The following is an 18,466-nucleotide window of genomic DNA, read 5'->3' on the forward strand; positions in this document are numbered from 1 at the left end:
TAAGTATTTCAAAGATAAATTTTAAATATTCTGTAGATAACTCTTTTTTATAATTATAGTTTTGGACAGTCGTCATTCCACCAGCACATTGGTAGGTTGAAATGAAGACGTAGGCGGTGTATCACTTTCTCAGTAACAAGCTATCCACCCTATCCTCTAAGACTTCTAAATTACAATGCGAAGGAATCACAGACGCAGACAAACTATACGAATCCTTTGCTTTGGATTAGGAAGCAGGAAGTGTATCGTTTCGTTCGGATGCGAGAAAGATCTACGGTTTTCTTCCCTCTTTAGTTTTCAGCCAAAATTTTCTCTTTATCTGAAGAACTATTGTGAGTTTCTTAAGGACATACATGACTGTTTATTTTATTCCTTAAATAACCTACCTTTTAAGGACCTTGTTCGTTTTATTGCTTTTATGTAAATATTTTCTTATCAAACATTGAGCACAATCAGTACCAGGTTATTAAAGATATAAGTAGCTTACTTTATATATAAATATATAATTCATGAATAACATATGTTATATAATACCTCTCTGCAAAATAATATTTCTATGTATTAGGTTTACACCTGACGGTCCTTTGAATATTTTTTGTACCTATCAAGTTGGTTCACCTGGTGGTGATTGCTCTTGTACTAAAAAGGATCTTTTAATATGTTTTTTAATTTTGAGAATATACAATATAAAAATATCATTGTTAAAAAAATATTAGATTAAAAACTTGGCTCACATGTTTAAAATAATCTCTATATACCGTCCAACAAACTATATATGGTTTATTTAAAACTCTATTTCCATGTTTTTCCTGACGAATACCTTGCCTTCTCACGAACACGTCTACTGTAAAGTAATCGAAGAGTCGGGTTAAAAAAAAATGGTTAATATACGTGAGATGAATCAAAAATTTGCTTTATTTGTATAATAAGTAAGGATTTGGTATAGAATATTCTTAAAACATATTTAGAAAACCTTAGTACAAACTTTTTCAGAATTGTAAAGAAAAGACTTGAATTGAATGGTAATTGAAATTTTTGCAGTCATGCAAAACATCCTTTTTTGGTGGCTATTGCCGTTCAATCTGATTTATATATATATCAATACGAATTATGAAACTAAGTACCTCGCGGCGTCTGTCCGTCTGTCGGTTCGCGATAAACGGAAAAAACTACTTCACTGATTATCAAACAGTTATGATAATTTGTTAAGTTTTTGTATTTACTTGTGTGCACATTAACGATATTTGTTTAAGATGTAGGGATAACATGAGCCGTCTGAGATATAACAAAATAATATATGGTGGACTTGTGTATCTTTTAAAGGTCTACAGAAAAGTCCACAGTGGCATATGTCTATACCTTAAAGTTAACATACTATATCAATTTTTGAACTTTTAAAAATTGGCATTCCTAAACCGTTTATAAATACGGTATTAAGTCTCTTATGTGGCTCAAGAAATTCCTCTTCAATAGGTATAACTGTTTCGTTCGCAATGAAAACAGAAACAACAATTTTTACGGCTTTCAGTTTTACTGGTCATAAATTACTGGGAGGTCCGGGAGCGTCAAGCCTACAGATGAAGTAGCATCAAAATTATGGCGTCACAGATACATATATACAAATAGAAATACTAGAAAGAAAACATGTATAAGCGAAAAGTTACAACAAAATATATCATAATTTATTTCAATTAGTAAATTATTGTACAATCACAAAAAAAGCTGCCCGTATAAAAACCATTAGCTGATAAAAAAGAAATTACAAGAATGCGATTAATTACACTCGACGAAAAAATCCAATTTACAGCGATTAAAAAAACACCCAATAAAAATCCGACTCGCGGTCGCACAATGAAGGTCATTAATAAAATTGACAGGCCAGTTCGGGAAAAAATATTAATCCCCGATATAGGAGCACACGTTCGATGCCCTCGGCTTTAATTAAACCTATTAATCAATCCCCCCTATCATACCTTCGACGTCTGTATGTAAATTAATATAAATAAATTACAACATTGTTTAAATTATCATATTAAATATTATCACTTTGAAAACTGGACAATGACGTAAAAATAAATCGAATTCTGTTATATCACTTCAAAACTGAGCACGTTCGTATCCCGGCGCGTGACACTGATGGATGTCCACCAACAGTTATAAAAAACACAATCACTCATTGGTTTTATGCAATAAACCCTTAGTTATAGGAGTTGATTATACGCATCGGATGAATCTTAGCACAACTTATCAGGTTTAACTTTTTTAACCGGCATGAAAGAATTTTATTCGTATCATCACATGACCTGAACCTGTACCATCATATGATGGACCATTATTGTGCAAAAACATAATATTATATGTACCTTGTACATTAGCGTTACCTTGTTTATTTAATATATAAATGCTATTTATTTCATTCAATTTTATTCTAGATTTCACCGAAAAAATATAATATCAATGTATCTTCAATATTGTACTTCTCTTTTTTGATGAAATTTTCATATAAGCCGTTGGTCTCGCTCCGATTTACAATCAAGCTTCACTTGTGAAGCAGACATGTCGCAGCACACGCGGGTACTAAAACCTAACTAACTAACCATACAACTGACTGTGATTGATTTCAAAGTGAATCGAATAAAATGGTACATTTGATCTCCGCCTCTTATGCAAATCAAGATCATAAATCAACCTCAACTGTCCAATCGCTATCAGAATTATATGTGTTAAATGAGGAAACTGCATCAAAAAATATAATATTTTAAAAAATGTCATTTTCAATGATAAATAATCAATTCGAATTAAATTTTCAAGATTTATAGCTATTTTTAAAACTTTGATGATGACCATTAACGTTATATAACTGTACAGAAATGTACGTGCTAAGTAATTATTTCTCTCATAAAACCCACCACTTTAAATAGCGTTTTGATTTTCAGATTATTTCGAACTTTACCGTTTATTGACGAAAAAATTATTAATTACATCGCGAATATGAAACCCTTCATCGAATATGGACTTCCCGCAATTTTCACTGAAACTAATGAAAATGGTGTTCAGGAAAACTATATTCAAAGTATAACCCGATATTTGTAGTCATAAAATATGATTGTATTTCAACACAAATATACTACATAAAACTTAATTGATTGTTATCTTTGAAAGTCGTCACAATTCGACATATTTTACAATTTTCCATTTGACTTTATTTATAGCAACCATAATGTTATATAAAGTCTAATAGCGCTAAGGCTTTAAAAATTATTTACCATTTCCATTAACCATAAAACAACATCTCACTTTAAATACTGTACTCTAGTATGGTACTTGTAAGGTATCAAATATCTTATTTCTCATAACAAACAAGTTCAAAACTCAATACATGTTTAGCCATTTAAAACAAGTCATCTAGCAGTTCGTCATCCTGCGGCTATGTATACATTATGTCAGCGTCTGACTCGCTCCGAACCACACCACAAACGAACGTGACCAGCGGTGACGCGGCACTAATGACAAGTGCTTTACGATATTCTGACTTATTGACTTACATTCTGACTTGTCTTAAATACTTTTTAAAGGTTACTCTAGCAACTATTGAATATTTTATAATGAGGTTATGCTAGAATAGATCTGATTTTAATATTATTATTCGAAATGAGTGAGTTTTGTGCGTCTGTTAAAGTGTTAATTGTTACAAAAAAATAAAAAAAGAAATAGTGATCGATTACTTTAAAATATGTTTACTTTTGACCTCAAAAAATAGTATTACTTACTTGGTATTGTACAAAGAAAGTAATAGGATTTAACAATTATTTATTCTATTAGAGTCAGTTTTCACTAGTGAATCACTATTTCTTATCTGTAATCCTTTCACGATACATTCACGTCCGTATACGAAACATCCACTTCAAACGTAGGAGCACTTTCTAAAATGAACCACGTGGACAAAGTCATTTTATTTAAGAGGTTTCGAGAATTTTACTTTAATGAATGAATTTATATAGAAAAGTGTATTTCAGTTTCATCGTTAAATAAAGTTTAAAGTTCAAGTTATAATGTAAGCGAATTCTTCATCTCCGCTATATTCACAAAATTTATAATTTCCGACTTCAATGCATATATAAAACTAAATATATTTAAAAGGAATAGTGCAAAAGTTCCAATGCTTCGTTTTAAAGTTGTCTCAGATGTAATGTAATTTTTGCTCTCGGAACAGCTTTTACAGTCGGTTGGTGAAATGAACGCAGTTGTAGAAATGTACTGAATATTCGCTGTTTTAAATTGAACTTCATTTAAATGCCTTAAATATCAAAATTTATCCTGTATCTGTTAATTTATGAATAATATAAATAACAAAATTATGATAAACTAAAAAACTTGACATTTACAAAGCATGAAAACCTTCAATAGTAACGAATTTTTAAATCAAAACTATCAATTTTTATTTTATGTATAATTAAATTGATTTATGAAAATGTTGCGAACTAGACGTTTAATTTTTTTTTATGAGAGAGTTAGCAAACGAGCAGGAGGCCTACTCGATGGGCAATAGGCACCGTCGCCCATAGACACCACAACAAGTATTATGTTGTGGATGCGTTGCCAACCATGGTTATTGAGGAAGAGGGAGGGTTGGAAATAAGGAAATGGCAGGAAAGGGTGGAAACAGGGAAAGGGCAACCGGCTCTTTCACTCATCGGGCGAAACGCAGTCATTAAAGTGTACTTCACGCCGATCTTTTGTGACTGGGTGGTACTTCCCCGGTCGAGCCAGTCCATGCTTGAGCTATAGTAATTTAACCACAGCTAGGCTCTGCCACCTTCAAAATTCAAATTTGATTTGATTTCAAAAGAACTAACTATATGGTAAAAGCAGAACATAACTTTTGGTTGTAGTTCAATTTCACAAGTTTCACTGAGGTGGAAGTTTACGTCCGCAGATACAGTACAACGATACACATAGAGACCATTTACACATGTTTAAATCATCAACTACGTACAGAAAGTTTTCAGTTAATCATTAATAAATATTCAATGATGACGTCATCAAAGTAGATTTATGAATCGAAATCTGAAAATTCTACGTATGTAGTAACGATTGAAACTTATATAAGGATATTAACAGCGAATAAAGAATTCTTCATTAAACAAATTATATTCTAAGAGTTAAAATGTACGTATAAATTAAATAATATTAAAAAAATTGTAGAGGTAACAATTCACGCTAAATGTAAAAAACACAAAGCTCACACGTAATCATAAAATAGAATTTCGCATTGTTTGTTTTTTCCTTGTTTTTATAATGCTTCGTTGATAACAAAGGAGACGAGTTGATTTGTTGCGGACGAATAACGCTGTGTTACGTAATCCGACAAAAGTACAATTCGTTTTGCGAAATTCAAAACATAAGGATTTAAAAAAACAATCGGTAATAATTTCAGAATGATGTTTTATTATTCATTAGAATATTTATTATCAATAACGCTTGTGAATAAAATCACCTCACTAATTAACTAAAATGCTACAAAAGTATCTAAGTGTATTTCAACTAATCATGCTATTTCTCAGTTGCCGTTAAAGATAGCCAATGGCATTATTAATTCGGTTTAAAATTCCGTCCGTTCGTATCGAATATTTTGGAGTAATAGAGATTTTTTTTTATATATCAAAGGTGACAAAGGAGCAGACGTCCTACTTGGCAACACATATTTTAGATAATGTTCATCTTCTATCTTAAAACTATTCTCTTTTTTTGTCATACTAAGCAATTTTTATAGTGTCCCGTATTAATTAAGATAACCTTTTTATTGTTGATCACTTTTTTCAGACCCAAAGGGTCAGTCGTAGGGTTAGGTTAGGTCATCCAACACTAATGCGTTCTGTAATTTTTTTTATGCTGATTAGATCAAAAAATCTTAGTATTAGTTAGCTTGACAAATTATCGTCTAATAATTAAAATTATCATATTACATAAACTTTCTATTTAAATAATCCTTCTCTTACCTTCGGTACTTAGTAGGATATTAATAATGTGACACCGGCTCGCAACAGTTCATTGAATTTGTTATTGCAATTTATTCAAAGACAATGTTAGAAATTTTTTTTACACAAAGATAACTACAACAGCTGCGCTCAGTCTCGAAGTTCTGCACATTTCAAACACCAAAGTGTTCTGTTTTTTACCTGAAAATTAATTAAAGTCTTCAAAAGGACCAGAAACTACTTTAAAGTTTCATTTGCAGTTAGATGAGCACGCTGAGAAATAAGTTACAAAAAGAGGAATTGGTTTTTGTTGACCTTCTGCGATTCTCTTCTTACCAAATACTTTGCAAGCAAATAACTTCACTTGTATGCTGCTTTGTACTTAGTACTTTTTATGGGAAAGTTTGTTTGTAATTTATATATTATAATTTATGACGGGATGTAGTTAATCTTAAATGTAATTGGTCTTGTAGCTTTATATAGAAACATGAATAATGTTATGACCGTTTTTATTTAAACGATTAGACACACATTTACAACCAGGGTTAACATTTAAATATTTGAAAGACTATAATTGTCTTCTAAGTTGTTGGACGTTTTACAACGACCGAAAAAGTACAATTAGAAATATTACAAAAGACAAAAAACTAAGCGTTTGCAACAAAAAGTGAGCAAAGGTTTAATTTAAATGTTTTTCAATTTACTTAACCATGATTTTGTCAACATTAGCAGAACCAGTATTCCGTTTATGAAAGCAAAATGAATACTACCTAGTACCCACGGTTCACTAAGATGGCTAAATCTGTTAAAAAATTACATGACTACAAAACATCTTCGATATTACTCCTTAGATTGTTATAAGAAAAACAAAAACAGAATTAAATTACTGTAACAATATCCTTACGTTTTAATGCGTCCTGTAATTTAATCAGCGCGACCTTTAAGTTCTGAGCTCATGAAAATGAACGTTCTTGGGATATTACCGTAGTTCTGTAATCGGTGGGATTATTTTCCTTGCTATTACTTACAGGGTTAATGTTTGTTTGATATTATTTTTTGTCTGCGACTTTCGTAAAATAATATAGAATATTAGCCCTTTAATTTATATAAGCATAGTACAAAAGAAAAGCTTCTTGAGAATAGATATTGAATTTTCTTAAGAATTCTGAGATTACGGATAGATTGTAGTGAATTAGAGTGTCATTATTTAAGTAAAAGTAAGATTTTTAGAAATCGCAATATTTTCGTGATTGTTAAAATTAATGCCATATCCTATTCATTTATGACACACGAATTCAACGAGTAGGCGCATATTAGGAGTCTTAATTTTTAAACATGAAATAACTGTATATTTTTAACGTAGTAACAAGATTAAATAGTTTTGTCGTTAGGGTAGTTTTTGATGTTATCTTTAAGTTCACAAATCAATCACAATTGAACGTTTTTAATTATAATAACTAATGTACTACAACTGAACTTGTTCAATTTTATAGATAAAATATTAGTTTCCAAGTTCTCCATAATAATTTGTTTGTTTTTGTTTCCTGTGATAGAAATAAAAATATATTTTAAATTGAAGGTGAAGAGACACTGAACGAGCAAACGACGTAGCATTGATTTCATCGATAATGGAGATTTAACGCTTGAAGTTGGCTCTCCCTCAGATAGTACATTTAGGTTGTATGGGTAGCAGTAACCTAGTACCAGCACTCGCCAATTATAAAAGTCACCCTTGGCCTTTCTAAAGATAACATAGATCGAAAATCGGAAAATAGAAAATCTGTGGTTAGGAAAACGACGATTACCACAAGCCGTTGGGTACATAGGTCGTTTGGAGTCGAAAGACGCGTCGCATGTCTGATGGAATTAGGAAGGTTTTGTATACTTCGAAATCATTCTACAAGGCTGAACAAGCAATGTCGAGATCTAAATTTATAATGTTTGAATAAAATTGCAATTATTGAAATATAAATAATGGGCAGCTTATGTGAGTGTATGAGGTTTTATCTGAGACATATCCCAGTTTAGTTAATCGAAAACGGGTTCTCTTCCAAGGAGGCAATGCTAAACCACAAACTGCGAAAGTTACGTGAAATACGATCGAAGAACTTGCTGGCATTGAATTCCTCTCACATCCAGAAATTAGTCCGGACTTTGCACCGTCAGATTATTATTTATTCAGATGTAAGGGGTAATTTTTTTGGAAAAAAAAAATTATTCACAGGACATGCTGAAAACGCTGTGGTATTAATTTTAGCATCTAAGTGATAACAATGATTTTTATTAGGGACTTAAAGACCTAGATGATCATTCTGTTGAAATCACAGATTACGACGAGCTTTACTTCGAAGTTTAAGACTCTCTTACTGTATGATTTAAATAATAAAGAAAGGGAACATTGAAATCATATATTACTTACGATCAACTCTGTACATTTTTCAAATATTACATAACAAAAATTTAATTTAAATAGAAAAATTCGACAACTCAAACAGGATTCGAATCTGCAAAGTCCGGAATATCGCGTTCCTGTTTCTTTCCTACTTAAGCTACAGTGACTTTACACGAATCGGTGAAATAAACATATTATATGTAATTGAATTTTTCATTCTACATATACTTTATATTTAAATTAGCCCGATAACTTTAACGTTAAAAACATGAATATATACCTAAAGATATATCGAAAATCAGACCGGAACGTCATTTAGACATATTAGTTTGTATCAATGAATAGTTCACGTCCAAGCGATATCAGTGATATGATGAAGATAACTATCAACATAAAAGGTCAATTTCAACCATTTGTTTCCGTTCGTACGCTATTCCAAAGATATATTGATATTGCAATCTCTATTGTTAAGTTTGTTCAAGACACGTAGAAGCATCCCACGCCCGTTTGCCACAAAGCCAGATACATTAAGGTACGGTTTGATTTCTTGTTAAGCCTTCATTTAATGAAAACATCGGATCCTATGGAAGATCACCCATTGTTAATATAATGAAGTTTCCTCAGCTTCTATCTTCACAAACAGAGATTAAAATCTTTATTGAAATTTAATTCTTCGAAGTTAATAGATGTATCAATTTGTTATTAATTTATTTATTTTATTCCTTTATTAAAATATGTAATATTCACAATTGTATTGTTAATGTTGACATTTTATAGATATGTTTTCGCTGTCGTTTTATTTGTGAGATGTTTCTTATATAAAATATACTATAAATGACATGTATTACTCTCACGTCGCTGTTTTCCTGCCAATAAAATTTGTTATGCGAAAGCCTCGGGGCTCGCTCGAGACGCGAACGGCTCTATATACATGTAGACTGGCAAATACCGTGCTACAGTATCGGAAGTACTGGTTAAGAGGCTCTCCACGAATCTCATCTATGAAGATGAGAATTACGCGGTACAAAAACTTTTATTATATTACTGCTTTTTGAGGTCACAATGGAGACGAATGTCCTACTATTTGTCCAAGAATCAGCGTTTTTTAAATTTTAGATTAAAAAGTACTTCTAACATTATGAGTTCTAAGACTTTCGCGAGTTTTATTCATTTAAATGAAACTAGTATTTGTCGGATATACTACGCGTGCTTTATTTTTGTAAACAACTATATGCTCCCGATGTTTCGGTTAGTTTTTTACAAAAATATTATATCCGTAAAATATTAGTTTCATTTGCTTGTAATATTTTTTTTAACTTAAATGTGATATAAATAATTGACAAAAACATTATTTAGCTATTATTATGTATCAAATATTATACTTCAATCTATATATCTCCCTAAATTGTACTCGTATGTGTAAAAGAAGATGAATATGTCATGCAAGTAGCTATTAAATAATTTTTATTTCGTTTAGTACTTAGCGTATTGTTGTCATAATTAAAACTTACAAGGTATTTTTTATGTCCTCATGGACATGCCTAATACATCGTTCGTACTCACCAGAAAATATCTTATCACACTATATCAGGTTATACTGTTTAATAAAGTCCCACATTCACTACGTTTTATTTTCCAGTCTAGCCTCACCTTGCGTAAGTTACGTCCAAGCTTGGAATGCGTCTCTAATAACATAAGAGTTACTGAGCCGGCGAGTGAGTATGCTACAGCAGTCAAGTTCTGGGGAGATGTGATATCGTGAATTACTTTTATTTCGCAATGGATTTATAACTTTTAAGCTTAATAGTTAACTGTGCAGGAATTATCTTAACAGCATGAATGCATTTTAATATTAACGAAATAAAATTTAAATTTACATTTATTAACTATTTCTTATTCCTCTGCTAAGAGAAAGCGCTCCTATAATATGAAGTTAGTGTTCATGGAAGCTTAACATAACTTCTACTTATACCGGATACGAGCACTTTCATACTATTACTTCGTATGTGTCTTTAAAGAGATTATACGATTTGTTTTTCTTTCATAGTAAAAGTGCACGACAGTATACTCGTACAGTATACTCGTACAGCCTTAAAATTCAATTTTATGTTAACGATATAAAAAGAAAATAGAATATTGAAATCTTTCTATCTAGAATCGAATGTATTCGTTCATATAAATAAATACTGAAATCATTAAAAGAAATAAAAGAAAATGAATAAAAGTTAGGAAACATTATGTATATTTAAATTTAAACTAATTTGGTAATACTTAAAATAATGCAAATTAAAATTATGAAAAAAAAAACTATAAAAGCTATGACCATTTATTTTTAATGCCGCAATTATTTGAAACGGAAGGAATAATTTCTCTAATTACGTTTTGAATATTTAAGCAATGTTGAGGTAAACATGAATTATAAAATGAACATGATTCATAAAATTTAAATGTATAATATAGAACAATTCAAGCGACGATAGAGATGTGGATGAAATGCACAGTATATGTTAATTAACAAATAATTGACTAACTTACTAACTTAATTTATTTGAATAAATGACTTTCAACATTTGATCGACTTTCACATTTCACACGATATAATTAATATGTATATGAGAGGTCCAATTTTATTGTATCATTCTTTAGGATTCAAATCTGCAACTCACGATATAAAGCGTCCCAGTTGCAATAACAACTGAGCTATAAGTCATAATAATAAATAAGACAGAATAATTTCAATTTAAATATTCAACACGCATGTTTAAGATACGTGCTTAAATTGTGAAACTTAAGACACTAATGGTTCATTTCACTATTTACGAGTACACGTTGGCTACGAACTCCTCTACTTACTAATGCTGACGAAAGATCTTAATGACATTTTACATATATTTGGGGCTCTTGTATCAAATATTTATTGGACATTTGGAAAAATATGTTGTGCGGATCATGAAATGCAGTCTTGTGTTATACGATTTAAATGTGTTTTTACTCAAAAAGATGCTGTATTTAGATGTGAAAGAATGTATGTATTTTTATTTAAAAGAAACAAAGTTATATAAGTAGAATATAATGAAACATCTACGGACGGGGTTCGTACCTGTAGTTTAATGATTCTTCCTAGTCGTTCTGCCAGTTAGCGTACTAAATCATTGCCTTTCATAGATGTATATAAACGTTATACGTTGGCGTTATTTAAAGTTTAAATTTAAGTGTACCCATACAAATTATAATACGAAAAATATGACAATCAGAAAGAATAGACATCATGAGTTTTAAAGTTTTGAGTTTTAAAGTTCAAAAAGTTTATATAGTTGAATCATAACTTAAATAATACTGAGAGTATGTAGATACGAGTGTATTAGTTATTTGTAATGAGAAAGAAGTCTAAGAAACGTTGAGGTCCAAGTCGAGGAAATGTTTTAATTAGTGTAAGACAAATCTTGTAGACAGCATTTTTTTTTTAAAAGTAGGTATAACAATATATTAAATGTATATTATAGAAACTTGGTAGTTTAATAATCCGAAACATTTGACAGTTTTACAACTTGCATATTGATGTTGTGAAAAGTTAATGTGAATTTGAATTCTAAATATAAATTCGTTATCTGGAATTGTAAATAAGTAGAATCATAAACATATTAAGCGTTCTGTGTAAGATAATATAACGTTTAATGTAGCAGGTAATGCTCTATGAACGGTCTTTATGTTACAGCTCGGCGTAATAAACTTACATGCACGTAACCTTAATAGTCGGAGGCTGGATTTGATGTTCCCTGTTACTTCAACATTATTTTAATAAAATTGTAGAACTTGATGCTAATTAAACAAATTTTCAAGTTATTAGTGTGTTTTTTGCGTTTTTTTTTTCCAATATACAAAATTGATGTTAATAATTTTTCACGTTACTACTATAAGTTCGTGTTAAATATAATGTTCAAACTTTGTACGATAGTTGATCTCATTCAATAAAAACAACTTGTCGAGTAAACGATGAATTTTAAAACACATTTTCCTTAAAAACTGTACAAAGTCTTAACTACCTTTAAATCGTATTAAAACGGAAAGATTCCGTCATGTATACTAGAGGCTATATAATTTTAAAGAGGCGCCCCAAGTTCAGGCCGGGACAGCTGTCTTCGGGCGACGTGACAAGGCTTTGTTTCATCTGCCCGAGGCATCTCACGTGTTACTAAAGCTTTGACATCAACAAAACGTAAATTCAAACGTTAAGCACACGGCTAACCTCAGACGCCAACGATTCGGCTCACAAAAGCATCTGAAGGCATGTTGACAAATTCATTTTAGTATTTCTCCACAATTTACAATTCTACTCAAGTTATTCCATGCTTTGTTATGATTATGTAAAATTATATTTTTTTAATTCTTACGTGATAGTATAATTTTAAAATAATACTGTTTTTGTATGAGAAAAGTATTTCTTTGACTATCAGTCAAGGACTATCTTTGGCACTTTTGATTTTTTTGGTAATAGGACTATTTATGTACAGATAACATTCAAGCTTATGGGAATGAAAAATGTCTAAAACTCGATTTTTGTATGTAATAAAAAATTCATCAGGTCATCAATTTATTAAATAAATAATGTTGTATAATTCTTGCAGCTGCTCCTGCTGCAAAATGCCCATTAATACAAATAAAGGCGTGAATATACGTTTTAATGTAAAAAATATAAAACATACAATTACTAAAATATTTCACTTTTCTAATTCCACGTTTCCATAAACATTAACCTTAAGCAATTCATAAAAACTCTTTACGTATGTATTTCTTTTCCTCTTCTCCTACATATGTATGTATTAATAAAAATTTACAATAATATTGATAAGATAAATATTTATTTTACCTTTATACAACTTAGAGTCTTTCATCGAAGCCAAACAAAACAGTAATAACGAATTACTTCATTAAACAAGTATACAATTTTGTTTTAAAATATTGCACACTATTAACAAGTCCTGCGTTCAAAGGACGTGCTGCACGAAAAGAAAATCTCTGTCCCAACCACAGAACCATTAGAGCTTTAGGAAGACAATGCAATGCCCATTTAAGATGTCGCCCATACATCCTTGAATGTAGAAATTTGGGGCGAAAGCCTTTAGCTCTAAGTGTTGTCTGCTAAGCGAGACTCGGGATAAAGCAGAAATACGGAATGTATAATATAGACTTGAATTATTTTGTCTAACTTCTGCTGCTGTCTCTAGGTAATGAAATTTGATATTTCAATTTTGAGCTTCATCGTACATTTCAACGTAATTGTTAGAATGAACTGAAAAAATATCATAAAAAACTAACCTTTATCATTTCAAATAATAAAATACAAAACATAAAAAAATAAAACCTTAGTAGCGTTCCAGTTTCCTAGAGTTTTATGAAAAGAACTTCAACAACCTTTGTAATTAAGTTTTAAATTGGGTCGGCAGGCCTTGAAACAAATTCAAACATTATCTTTATTTTCGGATATCTGTAATGGATGTAAAGTATATAATGGTGATAAAAATTATCAACACCCAAACCAACCTCACCTATAAAATTTAAAACCACGGTATCTTTCAACCGTATAGAACTGAGCTTTAAATAAAAAATATATTGCAGGTTAAACTTTGCGCTCTGCGGGCTGTCGGTGTGGTGGTGGCACGCATGCAACATCGCGCTACACGCCGCTTGCTGCGTCCTTGTCGCACGCACGGGTGCGGTCGTCGCGCGGCTAAGACGACCTTTCGCAGCACTCGCCGCTCTACTGTTCGCCGTACATCCCATACATAGTGAGGCGGTGAGTCGTCTTTCAACATATATCTTACATTTACCTCTGCTTATCTTTACAACTGAGTTATCATAAACAGCGAAGCTTACAAAACTATAATCGGATGAGTTGGTTTAAGTAAATTAGATGAACTTCTCGTGTTATATATGAAACACGTCATAAAGACTAAATTACGACCTCTGAAAGAGAATATTTGATGCTCCATTCTGAAAGCTAATTTAATATACTTATGTGTATTTTCATACCACATCTGTGTAAAACTGATTTAAAAATAAATAAAATCGAGAAAAATCTTTATTCTAAAAAATATACTATAAATACAGGCTAATTGTTTTCTTGAAAATAATATTTTTTAATATCTGTGCAGTTCTATATTACTATTTTCAGTCATTTTTCTCTCGAGATGTGCATTTTAAATCTACCGTGTTCATAAAATGCTTATTCTCAGAAAATATTTCTTGAATTTATTTTCCGTTTCTTACAATACAAATAGAACAGGTACGCTATTTATTTTAGGTCTAGACTTATACATGAGTAGACTCGAAGATATTACTTTTGTGATATCAAATGACTTTGTCCTGATGTCTGTCCAAATCTTAATATAATATATAAATAATATTCAATTTTATATTAACGTGAAAATAATCGTAAAGCTCACAATACTACAAAAAATCAATAACAACAGTAAGTTTTAAGCATGTATATCGTCAAGAAATTTCAATTCGAGTTGAATTATATTGAGACAACAAAATTATAGAGGAAAGTTAGCGACATGTTGTTAAGCGACTGTCAGCTCACTATACGTCGCGGACATTTTTACGACTTTTACGTAAAGCCTCTCATTGGCAAGTAATTTAAATACTATAAGTTTTTCAAAATAAACCAAATATGAAAACTAAATTATAGTATTCACTTTAACTTGTTTTCGCAAAATAAATAATTCTAACCTTCATCGGGTATTAAACTAAAAATATACAAACAGAAGAATGAAATTATCACAGTCGGTCCAAAATTGCATGTTATTTTTATGATCTTTAATGAAACGGGCATCTAAAGTAGCATTTTACTGAAAAGATTAGAAAATTTTATAAAAATTCAACATTCGAAAGCTTGTTGCGAGATATTAATCTTATTATATATTGAGAATTAAATAAAAAACAGTCGATGTTAATAAAAGGAACATGGAGACGCGGATGCTTTTAAGTCCTTATGTAGATTTGTAATTATGTATGTATATAGGTTTTAAATTCTATCAAATAAAAAATGTTCTGGAGAATCACGTGTACATGAGAGTTCCTCTGTCGAGATTCTGTTATCGCCTTCCGCCTCAGGGTTTTATTTCTAGCAATGCACTTAGATTCATTTTTTGTTAGGACACGAAAATGCAACATTGAAATTATATGGGGTTTTCCAATAGGGACGCTTGAACTTTGACAGCTGATTGCGGCCATGTTGTTTGAGTGACAGCTGTCAAATGCAGTGTGTTATATTCATTCCGTCCTCCCAAACCACCATGGCAGGTTACAGCGTCGAGCAGCACGTGCAAATCATAAAATTGTTTTATGAAAATGGGTCTTCAGTTCGAGCAACGTTCCGCGCACTTCGCCCGTTTTACGGTCGCGATGATCGTCCTGCCGAGTCGACTATCCGTCGATTGGTGGACAAATTCGAGTCAACCGGGTCAGTTAACAATCAGCCGGTTCCCGTGCGTCAACGTAACGCGAGATCTGCCGAGAATATCGCCGCTGTGCGCGACAGTGTCCTCGAAAACCCGCGGCAGTCAATTCCGCGTCGCGCACAGGAACTCGGCCTTTCGCAGACGACAACTTGGCGAATTTTGCGTTGTGACTTGAGCCTGCACCCGTACAAGATCCAGCTGACCCAAGAGCTCAAGGTTAATGACCATAGACAGCGCCGTGTGTTCGCTGACTGGGCATTAGAGCAGTTGGAAGTTGACGCCGATTTTGGCAAAAAAATCATCTTCAGCGACGAGGCGCATTTTTGGATTAATGGCTATGTCAACAAGCAAAATTGCCGTATTTGGGACGAGACCAATCCACACGAGGTTCACCAAGTGGCAATGCACCCGCAGAAAGTGACTGTTTGGTGCGGATTTTGGGCCGGAGGCGTGATTGGTCCGTATTTTTTCGAAAATGATAATGGTGTGGCCGTCACCGTCAATGGTGAGCGATACCGGTCGATGATAACCAACTTCTTTTGGCCTGAAATCGAGAATATGGATCTGGACAACATGTGGTTTCAACAGGACGGCGCTACGTGCCACACAGCACACGCTACGATGGAAGTTCTGCACGAGCAATTTCTGGACATGGTCATCTCGCGCGGAGGCGACGTGAACTGGCCACCGAGATCGTGCGATTTGACCCCGCTGGACTTTTTCTTGTGGGGTTTTCTTAAGTCGCAGGTCTATGCCAACAAGCCGCAAACCACCGATGCCCTCAAAGTCAACATACGCCACGCCATCGATCAAATACAGCCCGATTTGTGCGCCAGAGTCATCGAAAATTGGACCTTTCGTGTGCGCGCCACCAACCGAAGCCGTGACGGTCATTTGAATGATGTCATATTCCATACATAATGGGGTCGATAGACCTTCCAAATAAAAAAAAAATTTGCAAATATCTTTCCTACATGTATTTTTTTTTGCATTTCAAAGATCAAGCGCCCTTAATGGAAAACCCTATATTACTCGTTTCTTTCTTCAGGGCATAGAAATGGATGCTCTCAAAAGCTTTTCCAATGTTACTTTTTTCTATAAGACGATCCTTGTTTGGTTTACTTGCCGTCTTGGTTATTATTATCCTTATCAGTTTCTCTCCACATTATAGTACATTTATCTCGACCTATGTATCCGGTTTCCATGAAATGCTATTTAATAATAATTTCCAAATAATTGAAGAAATATAATTTTAATTTGAGTAATATTTTATAGATTATTTCTTTAAGACAACCGAAATGTGAAAGTAAGTAAGTAAGCAAGTTCAATTGTATTAAGTCCCACAAAAATTTCAAATATACATTGACATAACGCTACATAAAGAACAATTATATAACATGTGTAGCGATTTAAAATAAAACTACATTTTCCGATTCAGCTCGAGTAACTTACATATTTTATTTTTAAACCCACGTTTCGACTTTCAGTATTCGTGATCAGGAAGATGAGATCGAAATCAAAATGAAACAGTAATCGAAACGTTGGGTAAAATCCGACAAACTTGAAGTGTATAAGGTTAAAACCACCACACAGAAATAAAACACAGTTAAAAAAATGTATCAAAATGAAATGGGAGGTAGATTTTTTGTAAATTTATGCAGATTTTTTGTAATTTTATTATTAACATATCCTTCGGTAAGTAAAACAAGGTTTACAACGACAAGAAAATTATATTATTAATATCTTTTTATATTAATAAATAATTGATCACAATAGTAATTATCCTGTTAATAAAATTAATCTAACGTGTGAAACAGACAGACTAGAAAAAAAAGTATTTCATTAAATAATAACAAAAAAGTAGTCATTGCGACTTTTTATACCACACCTGAAAATTTATATCAGCCAGTCGGGAAATAAGATTTTTATTATATGAATAGTTATATTTAAATAAAGGTTGAATATTACTACGCGAATGGCCGACCTCAGCAGTTGTTAAAGATTTGCAGATGATGGAACAGCATAACAGATCCTCGAAAAATGTACAGGCTTTTAATTTGCGGGCGTTATTTGAAGCTTTCGACAAATATTTGCGGAGAAGGAATGCGAAATGACGGTTGTATCTTTCTCAATGACTCTTCAAGAAAGATTTATTTGCTGTCTGAATTTAAATCCACGACAGTATAACATTTGCATATATTTTTTCATATGGAGAGTTTTTATGAACACACAAAAATATTGGATTTTTACAGCAGTCTTGTTAATTTTATAGTATAAACTACAATTCAATAAATATTCACCTGGAATATTGCGAAAAAAGCGCCCATGCCACTGATATGAATTCAGTGTGAAGTCTTTGTGAAATTCGTAATAGTGGTTCTGATACTGGCAAGCGTGCGTGTCACTGTATCGGTAGACTAAATACTCCAATGCAATTTCTCATCCCTGAGATAAAACTATTTCTACTCGCGCAGAATTGTCTCTTTTATCACAGAAACTATGACCGTCTTCATATTAAAATATATATATCTCTTTGTAGCATTTAACGCTTCTAAAACATATTATTTAATTTTAAGTTAATGTTATTTATTTAACAAACACGAAGTTAATTCTGATTTCGATGACATTTTAGA

The 18,466-nt window shown here is 32.0% G+C and overlaps 1 protein-coding gene across 1 annotated transcript in view; it reads left to right on the forward strand.

Annotated features, from left to right (window-relative positions):
* The window catches only part of LOC116766301 (protein O-mannosyl-transferase TMTC1-like), a 63,805-nt gene that overhangs the window by 18,120 nt on the left and 27,219 nt on the right, over nt 1-18,466 (forward strand). The window contains exon 2 of the mRNA XM_032656117.2: nt 13,987-14,164. Within this exon, the coding sequence (XP_032512008.2) occupies nt 13,987-14,164 (178 nt within the window). The remainder of the gene's footprint in view (nt 1-13,986; nt 14,165-18,466) is intronic.

The sequence above is a fragment of the Danaus plexippus genome, chromosome 15 (assembly GCF_018135715.1).
Source record: "Danaus plexippus chromosome 15, MEX_DaPlex, whole genome shotgun sequence".
Taxonomy (NCBI): Eukaryota; Metazoa; Arthropoda; class Insecta; order Lepidoptera; family Nymphalidae; genus Danaus; species Danaus plexippus.